This window comes from Martes martes, assembly GCF_963455335.1.
Source record: "Martes martes genome assembly, chromosome: 2".
NCBI classification, from domain to species: Eukaryota; Metazoa; Chordata; class Mammalia; order Carnivora; family Mustelidae; genus Martes; species Martes martes.
In genome coordinates this window covers 15,614,271-15,636,137 of record NC_137889.1, presented here as the reverse complement: position 1 = coordinate 15,636,137, position 21,867 = coordinate 15,614,271, and the positions used below count along the sequence as shown (strand labels likewise).

At 40.0% G+C, this 21,867-nt stretch overlaps 1 protein-coding gene across 1 annotated transcript in view; it reads right to left on the bottom strand.

The window, feature by feature from the left end:
- SNX25 (sorting nexin 25) overlaps positions 1–21,867 on the bottom strand; it is a 122,521-nt gene that overhangs the window by 34,031 nt on the left and 66,623 nt on the right. The window contains exon 7 of the mRNA XM_080797277.1: positions 6,602–6,783. Within this exon, the coding sequence (XP_080653403.1) occupies positions 6,602–6,783 (182 nt within the window). The remainder of the gene's footprint in view (positions 1–6,601; positions 6,784–21,867) is intronic.

Sequence of the window (21,867 nt, the reverse complement as noted above, 5' to 3'; positions counted from 1 at the left end):
GAGTTTTGTAGCTCTGCTGGCAGTGGTGATAGGTCTCACTTCACAAGCAGGTTGAGCACACCCGGTTAAAATGTGCCACATTCAGTGCAGGGACCAAACACTGCCCACGACAGCCAAAGAGAGCCTCTCCAGATAACTGGCCTGAAGGATAAAGTAGCTAGGACGAAAGAGCAGAATACACACACCACATACTGGAGACAGTCCCAGAATCACCAGGCTTGGGAAACAAAGGATACTACATGGTAGGACATTATAGCACCAATTCTTCAGAAGGCCATTACCCTCAAGAAGAGGAGAAATAGGCAGAGATGTAGACAAAATGAGAAGACAAAAATTTATCCCAAATGAGGGTACCTGGGTGGCTCAGTCAGTTAAGCATCTGCCTTCGGCTTAGGTCATGATCTCAGGGTCCTGGGATTGAGCCACATGTTGGGCTCCCTGCTCAGTAGGGAGTCTTCTCTCTCCTTTTGCCCCTCCTCTGGCACACACACACACACACACACACACACACACACACACATTCTGTCTCTCTGTATCAAATAAATAAATAAATAAATAAAATCTTTTTTAAAATAAGAAATTTATCCCAAATGAAAGAACAGGACAAGGTCACAGCCAGACAGCTAAGTGAAACAGGTATCAGTAACATGTCTTAAGGAGTACTGAAAGCAATGATCATAAGCATACTCACTGGACTTGAGAAAAGAGTAAAAGACGTGAGTGTCTTACATGTCTTACACAGTGATAAGGAATAACAAAGCAGAGACAAAGGGCTCAATAAACAAAATGGGAAACATGCTTGTAAGAATGAACAGCTGGCTGGAAGAAGCAGAGGAACAAATTAATGACCTAGAAGACAGAGTGATGGAAAGTAACCAACGTGAACAAAAGGGAAAAAAATGAATTATGCAAAATGAGAATAGGGAATTCAGTGACTCCATCAAATGTAGTAATATTTATATTACAGGAGTCCCAGAAGAAGAAAGAGAAAAAGGGGCAGAAAATTTATATGAAGAAATAATACCTGAAAACTTCCTGAATGTGGGGAAGAAAACAGATATTCAGATCGAGGAGGCACAGAGAACCCCCAACAAAATCAACAAAACCAGATCCACATCAAGACATACTGTAATTAAATTGGCAAAACACATGATAAAGAAAAAAGTTTAAAAGCAGTAAGACAAAAGAAGACAGTTAAAGCCCATAAGGCTATCAGGGACTTTTTCAGCAGAAACTTTCTGAGCCAGAAGAGAGTGGCATGACATATTCAAAGTGCTGAATAGGAAATCTGCAGCCAAGAATACTCTATCCAGCAAGGCTATCATTCAGAATAGGAGAGACAAAGAATTTCCCAGACAAACAAAAACTAAAGGAGTTCATGACCACTAACCCAGCCCTCCAAGAAATATTAGAGGGGAAATTGTGAGTAGAAAGGAGAAACCAAAAATGACAGTACATAGGAAGGAAACACCAAAGCAGTAAAAATGAGTATATAAGTATAAAATCAGTCAAGGAACTCACAAAAGGATGTAAAATATGATAACATATACCTAGAACATGGGAAGGAGAGAAATAAAAAATGGGTTCAACTTAAATGACCATGAATTTAATATAGACTACTATATGCAGAATAGATTATATACAAACCTAATGATAACCATATATCAAAAACCACTAATAAATATGCAAAGAAGAGAAAGAAATCCAAATACATCGCTAAGGAAAATCACCAAACCATGAAAAAGAAAAAAACAAGAAAAGACCAGAGAAAATCTTCAGAAACAACCACAAAAGAAATAAAATGACAATAAATATGTATCTATCAATAATTACTTTGCATGTAAATGGACCACACACTCCCATCAAAAGACAGAAAGGATAAAAAAAATAAGACCCATCCATATGCTGCCTGTATGAGACTCATTTTAGACCTGAAGACACCTGCAGATTGAGGGGTGCCTGGGTGGCTCAGCCAGTTGAACATTAAACTCTTGATTTCAGTTCAGGCCTTGATCTCAGGGTCGTGAGTTAAAGCCCCACAATGGGCTCCACACTGAACATGGAGCCTACTTAAAAAAAAAAAAAATGACACCTGCAGAATGAAAGTGAGGGGACAGAGGAACAGCTACCATGCAAAAGGATGTCAAAAGAAAGCTGGAGTAGCAATACTTATATCAGACAACTGGACTTTAAAACAAAGACCCTACAAAGAGACAAAGAAGGACACTATATAATAAATGATAAAGGGGACAAACCAAAAAGAAGATACAATTGTAAATATCTAATGCACCCCACATGGGAGCACCCAAATACATAAAACAGTTAATAATAAATATAAAGGAATTTTATGATGATAATGCACTAAGAGCAGGGGACTTTAACTCCCTCCTTACATCAATGGACAGATCATCTAATCATAAAATCAACAAAGAAACAATGGCTTTGACGACACATTGGACCAGCAATGTGTCTGTCCATATATATATATATATATATATATATATATATACACACAAACACACACACACACATATCCATATGTATATTATAAATATATAATAAACATATATTTAGAACATTTCCTCCTAGACCAGAAGAATATACATTCTTCTCAGGAGTACATGGAACATTCTTCAGAACAGATCACATGTTAGGCCTCAAAACAAGTCTCAATAAATAAATAAATAAAAATCAAAGTTATATTATGCGTCTTTACTTACCACAATGCTATGCTAAATGCTAATGCTATAACTAGAAATCAACCACAAAAAAATATCTGTAAAGACCAAAATTACATGAAGGTTAAATAATACGCTGTTAAACAATGGATGAGGGGCGCCTGGGTGGCTCAGTGGGTTAAAGCCTCTGCCTTCGGCTCAGCTCATGATCCCAGGGTCCTGAGATCAAGCCCTGCATCGGGCTCTCTGCTCAGCGGGGAGCCTGCTTCCTCCTCTCTCTCTGCCTGCCTCTCTGCCTACTTGTGATCTGTCTGTCAAATAAATAAATAAAATCTTTAAAACAACAACAACAACAACAACAATGGATGAGTCAACCAGGAAATCAAAGAAGAAATTTTAAAAATTATATAGAAATAAATGAAAATAAAAATACAACAGTCCAAAACCTTGGGATGCAGCAAAAGCAGTTCTAAGAGGAAATATATAGCAATACAGGCCTACCTCAAAAAGCAAGAAAAATCACAAATAAATAACTTAAACTTACACCTAAAGAACCTAGAAAAAGAACAACAAATAAAACCTAAACCTAGAAGAAAGAATGAAATAAGACTAGGACAGAAATAAGTGATAATCTAAAACAAAAACCAAAAACAAACAAAAGCAATGGAATAGATTAATAAAACCAGGACATGGTTCTTTGAAAAAAATCAGTAAAATTGGCAAACCTCTAGCTAGACTTCACAAGAAATAAAGAAAAAGGACTCAAAATCACAAATGAGAGAGGAGAAATAACAACCAATACCACAGAAATACAAATATTTACAAGGGAATATTATGAAAAAATATGTGCCATTGGACAACCTAGAAGAAATGGATAAATTCCTAGAAACATATAAACTACCAAAACAAATTAGAAAATTTAAACAGGCCAATAACCAGCAAAGAGATTCAATCAGTAATCAACTCCCAAAAACAAAAGTCCAAGGCCTGATTTCTTCACAGGTGAATTCTACCAAACATTTAAAGAATTAATACCTATTCTTCTCAAACTATTCCAAAAAATAGAAGAAGAAAAACTTCCAAATTCATTCTATGAGGCCACATTACTCTGACACCAAGATCAGATAAAGACACCACTTAAAAGGAGAGCCACAGGCCAATATCCCTGATGAAGACTGATGGAAAAATTCTCAACATAATACTAGCTAAATGAATTCAACAATACATTTTAAAAAAATCATTCACGATGATCAAATGGGATTTTTTCCTGGGTTTTAAGGGTGGCTCAATATTCACCCCAAAACCACCCAACACCAAAAAGCAAATGATCCAATTAAAAAACGGACAGAAGACATGAAAAGATGTTTCTCCAAAGAAGACATCCAGATGGCCAACAGACACATGAAAAGATGCTTATCATCAATTATTATCAGGGAAATACAAATCATAACTACAGTGAGAGATCATCTCACACCTGTCAGATTGGCTAAAATCAAAAACACAAGAAACAACAGGTGTTGTTGGTGAGGATGTGGAGAAAAAAGAAGCCTAGTGCACTGTTGCTCAAAAAGTTAAAAACAGAATTACCTTAGAGTCCAACAATTGCACTACTGGGTATTTACCCAAAGAATAGAAGAACACGAATTCAGAGGGATACCTGCACTCTGATGTTTATAGCAGCATTATTGACAATAGCCAAGATATGGAAGCCCCCCAAGTGGCCACTGACTAATAAATGGGTAAAGAAGTGTACGCAAGCACACGAGTGTGTAATGGAATATTATCCAGCCATAAAAGAGTGAAATCTTGCCATTTGCAACAGAGTATTACACTAAATGAAATAAGTCAGTCAGAGAAAGACAAATACCATATAATTTCATTCCTATGTGGAAAAAAAAAAGTGAGCATTGGGAAGAAAACAATCCAGCATAAACATGAGAATTCTGCAACATTATCTAAGGCTTTCAGCCTGAAGCCTAAGGAAATAATTTTACTGAGGTTAAACTGTTGCAACAGCAATAGATTGCTCTTTTCCTAAATATCTGAAGAAACAAGTCAAAATGGAGCTAAAACCAGATTAATTCTACTTCTAGTAAATACTGCCGGATAACATGTACTGAAATCACATTCAGTTCTCCTAAAATGATCTTCTTTTACATTTCTCAAGGTTTTCTTCTACTATAAGATCTAAAACCACATCATCTTTTAACTAGATGGCAAACTATTAGATGGGCCTTCTAGGTATAAATCTCTAATCTCCATTGGATCACTTACCTTTCTATTTTATAATTGTACAGGATTCTTTTTTTTTATTTTATTAACATATAATGTATTATTTGTTTCAGGGGTACAGGTCTGTTAATCATCAGTCTTACACAATTCACAGCACTCACCATAGCACATACCCTCCCCAAAGTCTATCACCTAGCCACCCCAGCCCTACCCCACAACCCCCCAGCAACCTTCAGGGACTCCATCTTATTATACCTTTTGTATTCTAGTACCTTGCACTATAACTGAGAGAACGTGGACCCTCAATAAATGTCTGTTGAATGAATGAATGAATGAATGAATGAACATATGGGACACAAGAAGAGAACTTTTTCTGTGACAAATGTGGCTGGAAATCTATCTAAGAGTCCAAAGGCTGAGGAGAAAGGGAAAGAAGGACAATATTTAACCTGCCAATTCCACTCTCTCTCTAACATTCACCAAAAGGCAAGATTTTCACTTTGGACCACAAAGCCAAAATTGCAGAAATGTGTATTTACTAAGAGCAAAATAAACAGATCTCCAGCGGTAGGGGAGACCCTTCTACAAAACAAGAGCTACTCGGGGCTGCATTTGTGCCACTTGTCTAAGATGTTGCAGAAGAACAACTCTGGCTTGTGTTAGTTGGTCCAAGGTCAAGCATAAACTATCCTGAAGAGGTTCTAATGGCGACTGGGCCACGAACAAGAAAAAAGGTCAAAGTCTATCTCTGGAGCGAGGAGGAAGGGAAAAGTCACAGATAGGCATCTGAAGTCAAACCAAGAACTGAGTAAGAAAAGATCAAGAGACTAAAAACCCAAACAGGTGAGGTAAGAGGCTGTACCAGTCAAATTATACTGATGGTAGCCTCTTTGTGACTAAGTGCCATCTTATAAAAGAGAAGTTTGGAGATTGCCTTGAAGTCCTGTTCCCAAGTGGTACAAACAAGCTCCTCAGGGAGTGCCGCTGCTGTTCCCTTCAACCCTAGCATTCCCTGGGTCTTGGAAGACAAGCTTGGGTCCTTGAGAGTAAGAACAGTACTGAGGTAGGGCTAGGACACTTTCCTAAGCTCCATGATTTGAGGACCCAGTATCAGACAGTCCAAAGTTTTCTTGTAAAAACAGTCGCTGACATAGTATGGCTTAGTGAGAAAGCACTCAGACTGTGAAGCAACTAGATCTGGGTTTTTATCTAATTCTGACTCTTCCCACGTGGCACTAGGTAATTCACTTAAACCAACTCTGTTTCTTAACCTGTAGAATGGAAATATCAAGAAACTCAAATTTCATTGAATTGTGGTGAGAGCTAAGTAAAATTATTTACAAGATGCCTTCTATTCCATAGGTGGTTAGTTCTATCCAACTGGTAGTGGGTAACTCTATTGGGCCTTTGTAAATGTAAGTGTGTGCCTCAGGGTTTGTGGGTTAGGAAAACACACGGGGGCACCTACACACACACATACATATACCCCGTGCCTACCTATCCTACCTGTTACCATTCACAGAAGTCAAGGACACCAAGTAATACAGCTCTTTGTGAGCAAACATGTGAGTCTCTGTTTTGGAATGTATGTCCTATGCTAAATACCAGAAAGTTAAAAGACCGGATGGGAGATTACATGAGTGTTTATAATGAACATGAAATGGTCAAAACAAGAAACCACACAGCTCTACCTTCTGGCTTTGAGGTCCTTCTCCCTCATCCAAGGCCCCCTCGTCTTGCTGGTCATAGGCAGGGCCTCCCAGGATTCGGATTCTCTTCTCACACTGCTTCTTTGCCACAGTCAGTTGATTAATGTACCTTTTCATATTCCTGGCCCTTAGGAGATCAGCTTTCATTGCAGCAGTTTCTTTACCTTGAATGGGATGGATGGACAGGACCCAGTCAGAGGACAAGGTATAAAAAGGGGAATGTAACAACTCTGAACAAGACTGGTGTCTGATGTGGTATATTTTGAACAGTGGGTACTAAAGAAGAGAATTCATGCTAAACACACATACAGACATACACACTCTCAAATAGAAGTATCATTAATTTCTAAATATACCACTGAAAAATCCTACTCAGGCATGAAACATTTAAAAAAAAAACACCTCATCTGTACGCTTACACTCACAATCAATGTACATGTGCATATGCGTATTTAAATACACGCATGTATCACGTATGCAGAGTCATTCCTAAGCATGCAGTGAGTGCTCACTGTGTGTCAGGCACTGGCTAGGCATTTGGGACCCGAGACCAATTGTTAGATCTCATGGAACTTAAAGCCTAGCAAGGCAGAAATCCAAAGATACCAACGGCAATTATGAGCGTATATGGGTTACAGAGAAAATGTGCAGGTATCCTTGAGCTGCTTGCCCAGTGCTTCTGACCCAGGTTTCCCTGAGCAAATTACACTCAAATGAAATGAAGCAGTGGAATGTGGCACCCAAGGAGAGCAGCAGGTGTGAAAGTGAAAGCCTTGAGGCAAGAAGGAGAGAGCCTGGGAGGACCTGGAAGAGCCAGTGCAGCAGATGCAAGGGGGAGCTGGGGATCCAAAGTAAATGTGGAGGAGGCAGGAGCCAGAAGACACAAAGCTGTTCAGTCCATTTAGTCCATAGAAACAACTCCCGTCTTTAGCTCAATAGCACTGAGCAGCTTCTAATGGGTTTTAAGCAGGAGTATGTCATAAATGGATTTGTATTTTTAAAGATTATACAGGAAGGATAAAAAAATAATTGGAAGGCAAAAGACCGTAAGAAGGCGAATCAGCTGAAGACCACTGCAGTAACCGAGGAAGCAGGTGCCTAAACCAGGGTCACGGCAATGGCAGGAGAGGGGACTGGAAGGATCTGAGAATGATTTATAAAGAGAACAGGACTCTGTGATTGACCAGATGGGAGAGGACAGGCAGCTGAGGACTGTAAAGAAAACAGAGGTATCAAAGATGCTCCCAAGTTTCTGCCATGAGCAGCCATGGAGGTGGTGGGGCCACTTACAAACCAGGGAACATTACAGAAAAAGCACGGTTATGAAAGATCTTAAATTCAACCGCAGACCATGTGGCAGATGATATTTGCCAAATGTGCTCACGAGATCTCTCATCCCACCTGCTCTTTTCGATCAATGTTACTTTGACAACCTCCCTCTGAGAAATAGGGTATGTGTTCCATTTTCTTGAGCACAGGGTGGGTTTGTGATTACAGAGGAAGCAATGCCATGACTTCTAAAGTTAGATCGTAAAAGGCCACACACTTGGAGCCCTAAGCCACCTGGTAAATCCCAGCCAGAAGGCCTCCATGCTTGTGGAGGCCTAAGCAGTCAATGCAGAGATCCACACAGAGAGGCCCCCCAGACCACAGCCCTGGCTGGGGCCTCGGCTCACATCCAGCACCAACTTGGCACCATGTGCATACACCATCTTGAAGGTGGGGCATCCAGCCGCAGTCAAGCAGAGAAGAGTCATCCCTGCCAAACCTGCTCAAACGGCCAACATGTGTGTGAAAGAAATGATTATTGTTTAAGACACTGCCTTTTGGGATGGTTTTTGTAGCACAGCAAAAGAACAGGAGAACAGAGTTTGAGGGCATTTGGCTCCCTGAGCAGAGATGGAAGGTGTGGAGTTGACAAGTATTCAGCAGTTGATGGTAACTCAAGTCACAGGAGGAGGTGAGACAACCCAGAGAAGACAAAATGGTCCCAATACAGAATCTAAGTAAACCCTACATTTAATAGTGAGAAAGAAGAAGAAAAGCTAGCAAAGGAGATGGTAAAGGAGAGATAGAAGATGAACGTTGAGTGTGTGGTTTACAGAGAAGCCAAAGAAGGAATTTCAGCAACACGGGGAAAACAGAATCTCGTGTGTGGTGCTACACAGCCTCGTAGTGGTCACCATGCCTTCGGCTTTGCCTCCCCTTCAGTCGTCAGCATGGCAGCCAAGGCTAACCTATGTAACGTATCAACCCAGTCACGTCATTCCCCTGCTCAAAACCCTGCCCCATGCCCCCATTTCACCCGCAGGGAAAGGCAAGGCTCTTTTAAGGGCACAGAGGCCCTACACACTCCAGCCTCATCCTCCCCAGCTCTCCACAGTAATTACACCAGTTTCCTTACGGGCTCTTGCCTTTTTTAAATAAAAGCTTTACTGAGATACACTTCATAGACTATATGATTCTCCTTATTTAAAGTGTACAGTTTAGCTGCTTTTAGTATATTTACAGACTGTGCAGCCATCACCGCAATCACTTTTTTTGAAGATTTTCATCACCCTCAGAAGAAGCCAGGTACCCATTAGCAGTCACCCAACCCTCTCAGCCCTGGGCATTTTTATGGGGTTTTCTCTATAGCTTTGCCTATTCTGGACATTTCACATAATACATGGGCTTTGGTGATGAGCTTCCTGAACACACTGGGTGGCTCCCTGCTCAGGGCTTTCTCATGCCTTCCCTCAGCAAGGCCCTTTCATCCTCTCATGGTACACCCCCCTCGCCCCCCAGATCTGCAGGGCTCACTTCCTTACCTCCTTCAGATCCTCAGTTCAGTCTTGGGGGTGCCCTCCCTGGGCACCCTATTTCTAACAGCAACCCCAGCCTACAACCCTGCCTTTCTCCCTCTCTGCTTTACTTTCTCCATAGCACCTATCACCACACTTATATTCGACTTATTTATCCTGTAAGTAGGTCCTCATCAAGGTCGGCATTTTGTTTATTTACACACTATTGTGTCTCCAGCACCTACAGCAGTGCCTGGCAACACAGTGGGAATTCATTAAATATTTGTTGAATTGGGTGAATGAGCTGTGTCAAGCATTCCTGAGAGGTCAAAAAACATAGAGCTAACATTTTGCTAAGTGCTTACTATGTTTCAGGTATTGGGCCTCTCTAGAACTTGGGCTCTAAAGGAGAGAAACAGAGTATCCTCATCTCCCATTCTTCACTTTATTCTGACAACATTGTTTCTGCCCCTTCTCTCCACCAAACCTGTTATTGTCAATCACTAGCAACCACCATGTTAAATATAATGGAGCGTTTTCTTTAGCGTCTAGAATCAGAATTCTGACTGTGCCACTTAGGAGTTAATGATCTTAGCAAGAATTTTTTAAGATTTAATTCAAAAACATTTACCATGGTATGTTTCCTTATGTTAGCATTATATAATTTCAAGTAAAAGCAAAAAACTTACACAATATTGATTTTTAAAAATGACTAAGTATTTAGTCATCTCCCTGTGGAGAATGGACTGGCTTGGCACACACAACGTAGAAGCAGGATTGGGAATGAGGAAAGGCTTCTTTTTCTTTCTTTCTTTCTTTTTTTTTAATGGGAGAGAGATGAGCTGGTTTTATTGCTGATGAGAAGGAATCAACTCAAAGAGAAAGAGAAGTGATGATGGGGAGTGGCATCCAGATGACAGGTAAATAGAGGGCTCTGGAAAAAGGCCAGCTCCTCCACCACAGTAACACAGAAGGCAGAAGAGATGGGCACACCTACAAACCAAGTTTGAAGACTGATGGTTGCAAGCTGGGGCCGTTCTCCTCATATGGTCTCCATTCCCCTGAAGTAGTGAGTAAGGTTATCTGCTTACAGTGAGATAAGTAAAAAGGGCAAGTGTCAGAGGCCTGCAGAAAGTGGGGAAGTGGGAAAGTGGGAAATCCTCTATGGAAAGCAGAAGAGCAAGCTCACTACAGAAACTGAGATTGTTTCAGACAATGTTTGGGGACTAGGTGACCACTGGATAAATATAAATATACCTAGGCAGATAGATCACACCCTCTGAAAGGGAGTCATAATGTGCTTGGCTCAGATCGGAAGTACCTGTAATAAAGGAAGCTGGATTCTGCTTCTTGGTGCCCCTGAAAGTGTTTTATAGAACACTTTGTAATGTTTTATAGAACTCTGCTGGAGTCCTTCAATCCCTAGAATGATCATTACCTCTCTCATGTCCCACTTAGTCAATTTGTGCAAATGCCTGAAACAATACCCAAGCAGGCTGAACAAATTCACTGAAAAAACTTAGATGAGTACCACAAAACACTTTATCTTTCAGAAGCAGATTTTTTCAGCACTTAGCACAAAGGGTAATAATGACTTCAGGTCAACAGATTTCCTTGTTCCAGAGGGTCTGTCAGATAGTATAGGATGACTTTTCTGTACGTGTCCTGAGGAAATGCTTTCGACTTTAATAATAGTTTCTTAACTTGTCCTATACTTGACTGGTAGGTCCTGACCAAAGAATTAATTAACCCAAGGTTAATAATAATAATTATGACAATCTAAAGAATAAAAAATAGTGTTTCAGAGTCCCCTTAGTGGGAAAATAAAGGTGAGTGTAAGTCCGCCTCCAAATTAGTCTATCACAAGCTAGGATGCTTTCTGTGGGTAAGCAAATGAAATACGTGGATTGGAACAGCTAATTTTTCAGAAAAAAATTTTTTCATTTTTAAAACATAGATCTTTAAAATCCAAATGTTAGACATACTAAAATATCCTAAAGTTTGGGAACAAAATAATTGCCTTTTATAAAATAAATCTAGAGCGCAGTTTTAATTTGAGGTTAAAATGGGCTAATAAAGAGCCACATATAGGAAGGAATTGACACACATTAATCAACAACCAAACTCTTCTCTTAAGAAAGCATAAAAGCCTTTCTAAAAGCACAAAAACTAGAAGCAAATTCCCCCAAAAAAAGTAATAAAGAGAATAAACTTGCATCTAAAACCCAGCTGCAGGGCTGAGAAGAATATTCTCATGTTCTACTTGAACGTCGCCTGCTCACGTGAACACAATGCCATTGTCTGATCACAAAGCTTGTTGCTAACAAATTCGACAGCAGCTTGTTGATTAGGCAATTCTGTTTATTTTTGCCTTGGAAAACTAATGCCACGTTCAGTGCTAAATGACTAACATGGAACTCATGCAGCCCTTGTGTGTGTCGTGCCGAAATCCTTGTAAATCCAGCGATGCTCATGAATGTGCTCTGTGACCTGAAAACCCATTCAGTCAGAAAATATTCAGGCCATGGAAAAGTAAAGGCCAGTGGGTATGTGACAACACACTGTGGCCCCGCTCAAGCCAGATTCACATGGCTGGCTCTCCGGAGAGCATTAGGGAACACTGTGCATTGTTACAAACTGGTGAATCACACAACTGTTTGACCTAGCTTTAAAAAGAAGGCCAAGAAGATGAACAGCAGCAGGTGAAACATGAATGGCAGCGGTTCTTGAAACTGGTGCCGAGATGAACACACAAGTGATAGAATATTCTAAAGCAATTAATTATAAATATTTACTGTTCTTCCTTCTGGATAGTCCAGATTCTACTGAGGCCAGAACAAAAGGAAATGGGTTCATTGGGTTCCTCTGCTGAGAAAAGAAATTCAGATTAGACATTGGGTGAATGCTTTTGGCTATGAAGACATTACAGGAGACCTATGGACAACATCTGCCACTGCTTTCTGCTTTAAACCTTCTGCACACAATACAGTTCTTCCTCAAGCAAGTGAAGTGTCTAGCAGTAAAATACAAACACCAGGGAGAACTGTTAGGTACAACTTCTAATGAAGCAAAGGACATTGAAGTCATTTACAGTGTAAACTAAGGACTCCAGAAATAGCACGAGTATAAGTAGAGTAACATGTCCCCACTTTCTTTTTCAGGTCCTAGAAAATGTCAGGAGCAAGGTATTTTTTCCTTTCTCATAGCACGCTACCGAATCCCAAGACATCTCCTGCCAGCAGCACTCTCAGCAGGCTGACTGGGGGAGCTGATGGGTAACAGAGCAGGGGTTCTCATCATCAGCACTGCTGACATTCTGGGCCCGATAAACTTCCTGGGTGCCATCCTGTGCATTGTGGGATGCTGAGCAGCGTTCCTGGCCTCTACCACTAGGTGCCAGCAGCATTCCTTCCCCCAGATGGGACAACCAATAAGGTCTCTGGACACTGTCAAATGTCCCTAGCACCCTGAGGGGTGGGGGGTGGGGGGACTGTGCCCTGCACCCCCACCCCACGAAGAAGTACTAATATAGCGGTACAAATTCTGTGATAGTTAAGAAGACAAGGCTGCACACTTGCCCCCTTCCCCTGACTCCCCAACATGTGGCTCTCCTCCCCAGCAGCCTGCTTTTGCCCCCCAGACCCTTGAGGTAAGGAATTAAAGGAGTTCCTCACCGGAAAATATTGGGCCTCCATTCCTCAACTCATGTCCATAGTGACAAACTAACAATCATTTGAATCTTTCTGGTACATGTAAATAGGAGTTTTAATAAACCCTCTTGAGAGGAGGATTCAAGGAACAGGTATTCATTTACCTAGGGAATAGTCAAGTTCCACCATGAGAAATGGTGCTCGACTTCTTAAAATGAAACTAGCAATTCTCAGTAGTTAGTAATCATCAGCAATTTCTTCAAAATTATCTGAAAGTCACCTCAGAAGTTGCCCAGGAACTAAAGTATATATATATATTTATCTTACTTTTCTACTTGAGGCCAGTATGTTCTTTCTCAAAAAGAACAAATGGAATTTTCTTACCACATCAAACACCTGAATTTCAGTCTAAAGTGTCACTCCACTTTAGCAGAAAGCATACTTGAGGAATAAGCAGACGTCACAGCAGGAGCTGGTGGTGGAAGTACTAGTGTTACAGTGGAGAAGACTACAGAGGGCTGGTAGTTTGACCTGGCCCTGCCTGGTCAGGGAAGCTTATAGTACACCTTTTCTTCTTCCTTTAATGTCTCAAGTACTGAAACTTCCAGCATTTCCTTTGGTTTAAAGGCCCCCGACATGCTTGCAATACATTTTTAAAGTAATAATGCCGTATCAACTAAATCCACACAAGAACTAAGAGAGTCCTGCTCCCAAATTGAAACCATGAGTTGAACAGGCACGAGACATACACTTAGAACACAGATCCAGCCCAATAATTTGTTAAGTTTTGAACAAGACTTTCATAACATCTACCCATGGGAGTGAGCAGTGTGGTGGGAAGAGACCAGGACTAAAAATCAGGAGACCTGGGTTCAAGTTCCAAATCTATGTATGACTAACTAGTTCTAATTACACCAGGCATATTATTTACCATCTCTGGACCTGAACTTCATTTGTATAAATGTGGGTGTCACAATACGGGATGATTAAAGTTTTCTTGAGGTACAGAAGTGGTAAGAGGACTGGCTATAATGTTTTGGGACTATATAGAGAGTAACAGAAGTGCCCTGAGCCCTTAGTCCCACTAGGCAGAATATGGATGGGGACCAGGGAGCCAGATGGGATGCTGGAGAAGGGATAGCAGAGGCTGCAGTACTCAGTGTATGAGGGCTGGGCAGGAAGAAACACTGGCAGGGGCCCCAGTAGCCATGGGCTGGGGTGCCTTCCAAGTTTAGGTCATTCATAAATTAGGAACTGTTTTTATCAGATTACTGCAATGCTAGAAAATCAGATCACATCAAAACACAAGGAAGGACCCTGAGAAGTCCACTAAAGTCTACAGATTAGCTCCCTTCTTTCAGGCAGGGGCATCTTTAAGTGCAAGATCAGACAAAGAAGGTACACATTATCTTTATTAAAATAATTCCTAATGGATATCATTACGGTTCTTATCCATACACATACGTAATATTTTCTGAAGATCTTCTATAGTTCTACTTGACATATTCAATTCCAAAGCTGTTTACTTAAACTCTAAAGAAGATGCACAACTTGAACAAAGCCTCCCCACCTATACTATATTACTCCCCAGTGTATACTATTTATACTTTGCAGTTTCTAGCAGACTCAAATCAACATCATGTCCTTTGTTGTCATCAGCTGAATAAATGTTACTCTTGAATCACCTTAACTATTCTTCGTAACATTTCAGGATTCAGAACAGAAGAACAGAAAAGAAGGCCTTAAAAAGGGAACTGTAATCCTAGACTTATATCCACCAAACTGCAGGGACAATCTCTATGTCCCAGTACTACTTAGAATTCCTATAGTTGGCCAGTGTCAGTTCATTCAGGCACCTCAAACCACAGACTGGGTGGCTATAAACAACAAAAATTTGTTTCTCACAGTCCTGGAGACTGGAAATCCAAGATTAGGGTGCCAGCATGGGCAGATTCTAGTGAAAGCCCCCTTCCAGGATGCAGATGGCCACCTTTTTGCCATGTCTTCACATGGTAGAAGCAGCTAGGGATCTCCATGGAGCCTCTGGATAAAAGTACTGCACTAGTCCCACCCATGAGGGCTCTACACTCATGAGTTATATACCTCCCAAAGAGCTCACTGCCTAATACCATCATGTTGGGGGAGTTAGGATTTCAGTGTAAGAATTTTGGGAGACACAAGATCCATGTCCAGCCTTTGCCAAGAGGCAGCAGGCTGTGTGGTCAAGAAAGCCAGACAGGTCTGTGACCTTCCAGGGACCTGCATGACAGAAAAGGCAGGGGCAGCAAACCTGGCCGCCATGGGCCATTTAAAAACTCAATTCTTGGGGTGCCTGGGTGGCCAGGTAAAGTGTCTGCCTTTGGTTCAAGTCATGATCTCAGGTCCTGAGAAAAAGCCCCACATTAGGCTCCCTTCTTTCTCTACCTCTGCCTGCCATTACCTCTACTTGTACTTTCTTTCTCTGTGTCAAATGAATAAATAAAATCTTTAAAAAAAAATTGGGGAAACATGAACATTCAGACCATAGCAGTTCACTTATTTCAACAGACTACTACTCAACTACTCTGGCTGTTCTAATTGTAAATAAAAAGCTAAAGAGTTGGGTACTAAAATATAAACATTAATACATTAATGGCTCTTCATAATCTACAGAAGTGGCTCTCAAAGTGTGGTTCCTGGATGAGTAGCATCAGCATTACTGCAAACTCCTGGGTCCACTCCAGATCTCCAGAATCAGAAACTGTGGGGTAGGGTCTGGCATCTGCATTATAACAAGCCCTCCAGGTGATCCTGATGTACACTATAGTTTGAAAACCACTGTTCTACTAGATTTAGCCCAAACATCTTAGGATAGCTTACAAGTCTCTTTAGTACCGGCCCCTGTCTTCCTATCAAGCCTTATTTCTTCATTACATGCCAAGCACCAGCACAATGTCTCACTTGACAAAGTGTCTCACTTGACAAAGCTTATACACAGGAGGCTGTTCCACACCTGTCTTCTTGGTCTGTGGATATGTGGTACCATTTACCCATTTCCACCTGATAAACCACTCAACAAGGGCCACTCAATCTTTCCAACTCAACACTGCTACTCTCAAGAAAAAGTCTTTCCTGACCTCTGTTCCAAGTAGAGCTGACTGCTCGACACATCTGTTCCACTACTAAATCCTGAACATGTAAGTCTCACTGCATTTATCAAATTGTATTATAGTTCTGTAGGTGTGTCTCCCTGTCTCCTTGTCAGACTATGATCTCCTTAAGGTCAGAGACAGTTTTTTTCATTACACAGCTGTGCCTAACACATAATGGCACTCAAAAAAAAGTTTGCTGAATGACTAAAGACCTACTTCTGGTGATTAAGACTTCCTCCAGAGTATATTATTCTCTACTGATATGAGGGTTCTTAAAAACTCAAGAGCTTTCTTATCTACCCAGAATCAGGAAAAGTGGGGCTGTGATCAGAGATGTCACATTTGAGATAAAATATAGAGATAAATAGGAATCACCTAGACAAAGTGAGACTGAAAGGAGGGTAAGCATTCTTAGAAGAATCAGCAAAAAGGGCAAGGAATATGAGGAGGATGAATCAGGGTGAGTTGAGGAAAAAGAAACATTAGTGTGGCTAGAGTACAATGAGAGGGAATGGAATGGCAAGAGATGAGGCTGAAGACAGAAACAGGGGCCCGAGCAAGCAGGAATCTTGTAGGCTGCATGTCTAAGAACAATGGAAAGACAATGAATGGTTGGAAGCATGAAGGTAACATGATGACATCTGCATATTTTTTTAATCATTCTGACTTCAGTATGAAAAAATATATTAAATAGGGGCAGGAGTAGATAGAAGGAGACCAATTAAGAAGCAATTACCACTGTTCAGGAGAGACTGGTAGTGGAAGATGGTTATGTAAAAGAGAACAGAGTTGAGATATATTTAGGAGGACAATCTGTGTTGCAGTAATGGACTAGACATAGTACATGATGAAAGAAATGGCTCCTACTTTATGGCATATGGACGGACAGTATTCCCATTCACTAAAACAAGAAACTAAGAGGGGGACCAGTTATGTGGTACTTTGATTTGGACATTTTCATTGGGAGGTCCCTTTCTGATATCCAAATAAAAATACTGAAAAAGTAGAAAAGTAGAGAACAGAGGTTCTGTAGATAGAAATTTGGAGACTTATCAGTATATAGATAAGGGAAAGAGAAGACTAGCCAGACAAAGGGTAGAGGCAGTGCTACCCAACAGAATTTCTGTGGTGATGGAAATGTTCATTCTGTGCTATCCAATATAGCAGCCACATATGATTACTGAACAATTGAAATGTGGCTGGTATGTTAAGGAACTGAGTTAAATTTGTATTTACCTTTAATTAATTTAATAGCTCTTATATTGGACCACACAGGCATAAAATAATGAGAGAGTTAGAAACAAATACTGAGGAACTCCAACATTTAAAGGCCAAACACAGAAGAATAAGCAAGCAGAAAAACAAGAATGAGACAAAGTGTTAGCCAGTATAGTCAACAATGTCAAATGTACCAAACAGTCAAACAAAATGAAGACTGAAAAAAGTTCACTGAAATTAGCTAGCTGGACTTGGCTAAACTTCCTAAATTCCATGACCAACAAGCAGTTAAGGTTATTAATCGGAAAAACTCAGGTCTTAGTCAATACATTTGGCCAGGATGAATGATAAAATAAGGTCAGAGGCAAGAAAATTTTGTGAACAAACTAAATCTTCTGAGACTAATTGTTTCAAATTGTTTAGTGTTTATAAGTTTACTCTAAGATCTTTTTCCCCTAATTATACCTAACAAAATTTTCTTACCTGTAACACAAGGAAATGAGTTTGATAATGCGATTTTTCTTTCTAGGACTTATTTTCCCTAGAATCATATCAGCAATTAAACCCCTGAAGCTCTGTAAACATATAAAAAATAATTTGATGTCTTATTCCTTGAAAAGATAAAAATCTCCTCCCAAAAAAGCCATCAAAAATCAAATTAAAACTTCTACCTTGTTAAAAAGGGTAATCTGTTCCTAATCTATGATATACTAATCTACAGTGAATCTAAAAAACATGCAGAGTTTTATGTGGATTTGCTGGAGTTTGTTGAAGCCTCAAAAAAGCCTTGTTTTGAAACTTCATGAATAAACAAAGTCCTTTGTCATCCTGAGTTATCTGACTGGTTCCTTAAGGTCTCAGAGGACATGCAGTCAGGTAATTTCTCCCAATGTGATACAAATATTTTTTTCCTTATATGTTCAAAGTATTTCACTATTCGTAACATTTCTTAGTTGTCATTGATTTTGACTGAAAAAGACCTGGGGTGCCCTGGTGGCTCAGTGCTTAAGCAGCCGACTCTTAATTTCAGCTCAAGGTCCTGATCAGGCTCCAGGCTCTGCACTCAGCTAGGAGTCTGCTTCAGGATTCTGTCTCCCTCTGCCCCCCCCCAACACTTGGTGCATGCACACGTTCTCTTTCTCTCTAAGTAAATAAATCTTTTAAAAGGGGGGGGGGGGCGCGCGTGCCTGGGAGGTACAGTCAGTTGGGCATCCAACTCTTGACTTCCCATGATCTCAGCGTCATGAGATGGAGCCCCACATTGGGCTCCACCTTCAGCATAGAGTCTGCTTCACACTGTCTCTCCCTCTCCCTTTGTCCCTCCTGCTCATGCTCACTCTCTCCCTCTAAAATAAATAAATATTTTTTAAGAAAGACTTGCCAGAAACATCTTTATATGTAACAACAAAACTATATTTATAGTACACATATATCACTACATTCATAAATAAATTTCTCATCTCTAGGTTGAATCCTAAAATATTCTTAGGATCTTCCATCTGTTTGTTCTTTTTTAAAACTTCGGTTTCCCACTCACAGAAAGAACGTGGAACTAAGGTGAAACAGCACTGGCAATGAAAGTGCTTACAACAGCACACACAACCTAGTAGCATTACTACATGGTCACTCAGAGACAGAAATGAGCATAGCCTGATTTTCTAGGTTGAAGGAAACCAGTGCAGGTAGGCGTGGCTTATGGCAAGAAGTTAACTTCATGACTGAGGTTTTTCCCCAACTCTGCCTGATTCTTTGGCTGATTCTGTGCCTGAGGTTTTTTCCTGATTCTTTGCCTATTTTCACTAAAGCACACTATCCCTAAAATTCAAAGATCACTAAAAGCAACTCAATAATTATGTTTTGGGGAGACTTTAATGCTAAAAATTTAACTTTCCTTAATGACTTTAACAGGGAGGAAAATAAACAGACAAATTTGTTTGAAAAGATCAATTTGAGGAATGATACAGGAGCTACCTAGAACCAGTTTTTAAAGTACCTTTTATTTGCCAGCCACACATTAAAACTCCAAATCTCACATACTGTGAGACTTGATATGTTACTGAATATTCAGTTAAAAGAAAAAGTAAGGATGGTGGGGAATACTAAATTTCATCTTATCTTCCTCTTTTACAAGAAAGTATGTGCACTTAAATTATAACAACCTAATTATTTAAAAATGGGAGCCGCATTAATGAACTCATACAGTGAGACAGCAGATGATATTATGAATTAGGGGAAGTCACTTCAGACTAGTATATATTGTTCTCCTCTGATAATGGAGAACATAGCATCAGTTCTGCAAAGATAAGTGACTTGGAGACAGCATGAATAGAAGACTGTTATCTCTACATTGGTAACATGCAAATATTTCTCTGCATTCTTTCTCCACAGCATGATACCAGTTTCGAAATGCCAAATGGGTACTATTTATTTATTTATTTATTTAAAATCAATTAATTAACATATAGTATACTTTTAGTTTCAGAGGTAGAGTTTAGTTGCAGATAAACATCCTGTGCTCATTCCATCATGTGCCCTCCTTAGTACCCATCACCCAGTTACCCCATCCCCCACCCACCTCCACTCCAGCAACTCAATTTGTTTCTTACAGTTAAGTCTCTTATGCTGTGTCTCCCTCTCTGATTTTGTCTTACTTATTTTTCTTTCCCCTTCCACTATGTTCACCTGTTCTGTTTCTTAAATTCCACATATGAGTGAAATCATATGGTATTTGTCTTTCTCTGACTGATGTTGAGCAAAATAAATCAAACAGGTACTTTCCTATCCTCCAGTCCTGCAAATCCAGAACGTCCAAAACCAGTCCCCCATATACATTCCTTAACTCTTCTGATGTGTTCACTGAGAAACCCTGTATGACCATGTAGAGCACTCAATCTGAGGACTGAAAAAACTGAGTCCTAGGATGTGTCCAGGTTTCATGAGGAAGCTTGCAAGAGAAGCTCACTTGAACAAGGTTTCTTCTCTACCCTAAACCACCTCACCAATCTGAAGCAATGGACTATTATAGACAGCTGCGGACTAGAAGTTAGGGTCTCTAACTTCTCCAGATAGCCATTTCCTCATGGGTAAAGTCAGCAGGCTGTACCAGCAGGATAATTTCCCATGCTCTGATTCTTCCTTATATCCAATCAGTCAGCAAGTAGGCTATTTTCCTTCATAGTCTTCCTGTCAATCCCGTCCTTGCACTACCATTATCTAGGTCCCAGACTGGAATACCTCATTTCCAGACATTGCATCACCCTGACAGTCAGAATACTCCAAAAATACTTTAAAAGATTTCATAAATAGGGGCTCCTGGATGGCTCACTCATTTGAGCACCTGGCTCTTGGTGTCAGCTCGAGTTATGATCTAGGGGTCATGGGGTTGTGGAATTGAGTCCCAGTTCAAGCTCCATGCCCAGGATGGAGTTTGCTTGAAATTCTCTCTCCCTCTGTCCCTTCTTCCACTTGTACTCTGTCTCTCAAAACAAATGAAATCTACTTCATACACAATCAACTTTCATTTTTCTATTTCCATTTATATGTGATTGTGCATTACATGGTTTCTCTAACCTTGTTAGAGCTATAATGTCCAATGGCACTACACTGAAATGTTTTCTTTATTACAGAAATAGGAACATAAATAGACTTGAATCATTAACCATAACCTGAATACAATTAGGGAGAAAATTTTTAATTACTTATCAAAAATTAATTGTTATAAGATTTAGAAGATCTAGTAACTCAAATAACATAAAAATATTGAACACCCTATTTAAATAGAATTAGTCAATAAAAATATAATGCAAATATTCTATCAAACCATTCTAGTGATACACAAACTAACCTGGAAAGATAATTATAAAAATCTTTGTTTTGGTCACACTCACTTCCCCACTATTATATGTTACCTGCAGGTACATGAAGTGTGAGAGTTTGCTTTGTGAAGCAATACCAGAACTGGTTCTCCCTACTCAGTTCTCCAGCACCTGTCCTCTGAGCCCAATGTGAAGTCTCCTTTGAATGGAGACCACTTCTCCCAAACTCTAAGCCTATAAGGTTGTTTGAAGCTAGTTTTGCATACACAAGAAGCAGAGTTCTAGACTCTGAGAAAGAAATTCTCTGGCTCAAAGCCAAACCAGATAAACCAGAAGAACCAATTAGAATTTAGAATAAACTTAAAAACAGAAATACATTTGATCAAAAAGCTTTTATAAAATAACACTTTACTTATTATTCGAGTTCAATTCTACTAAGCATTTACCTGCCAGAGACAAGCCTAGATATTTGAACAAGCTGCTTCATTTAGTTACTGAGTAAGTGCTAAAAACTAGAAAATTCCTGATTAGGTCCTGTAGTGTCCAATATGGCAGCCACTCACTTAAATTAGTTTTGCCATGAGCTGAATTTTTAGTCTCTATCTTCTCATTCCTTTTTTTTAGACAGTTATATCTCAGTAAAACTGTCTA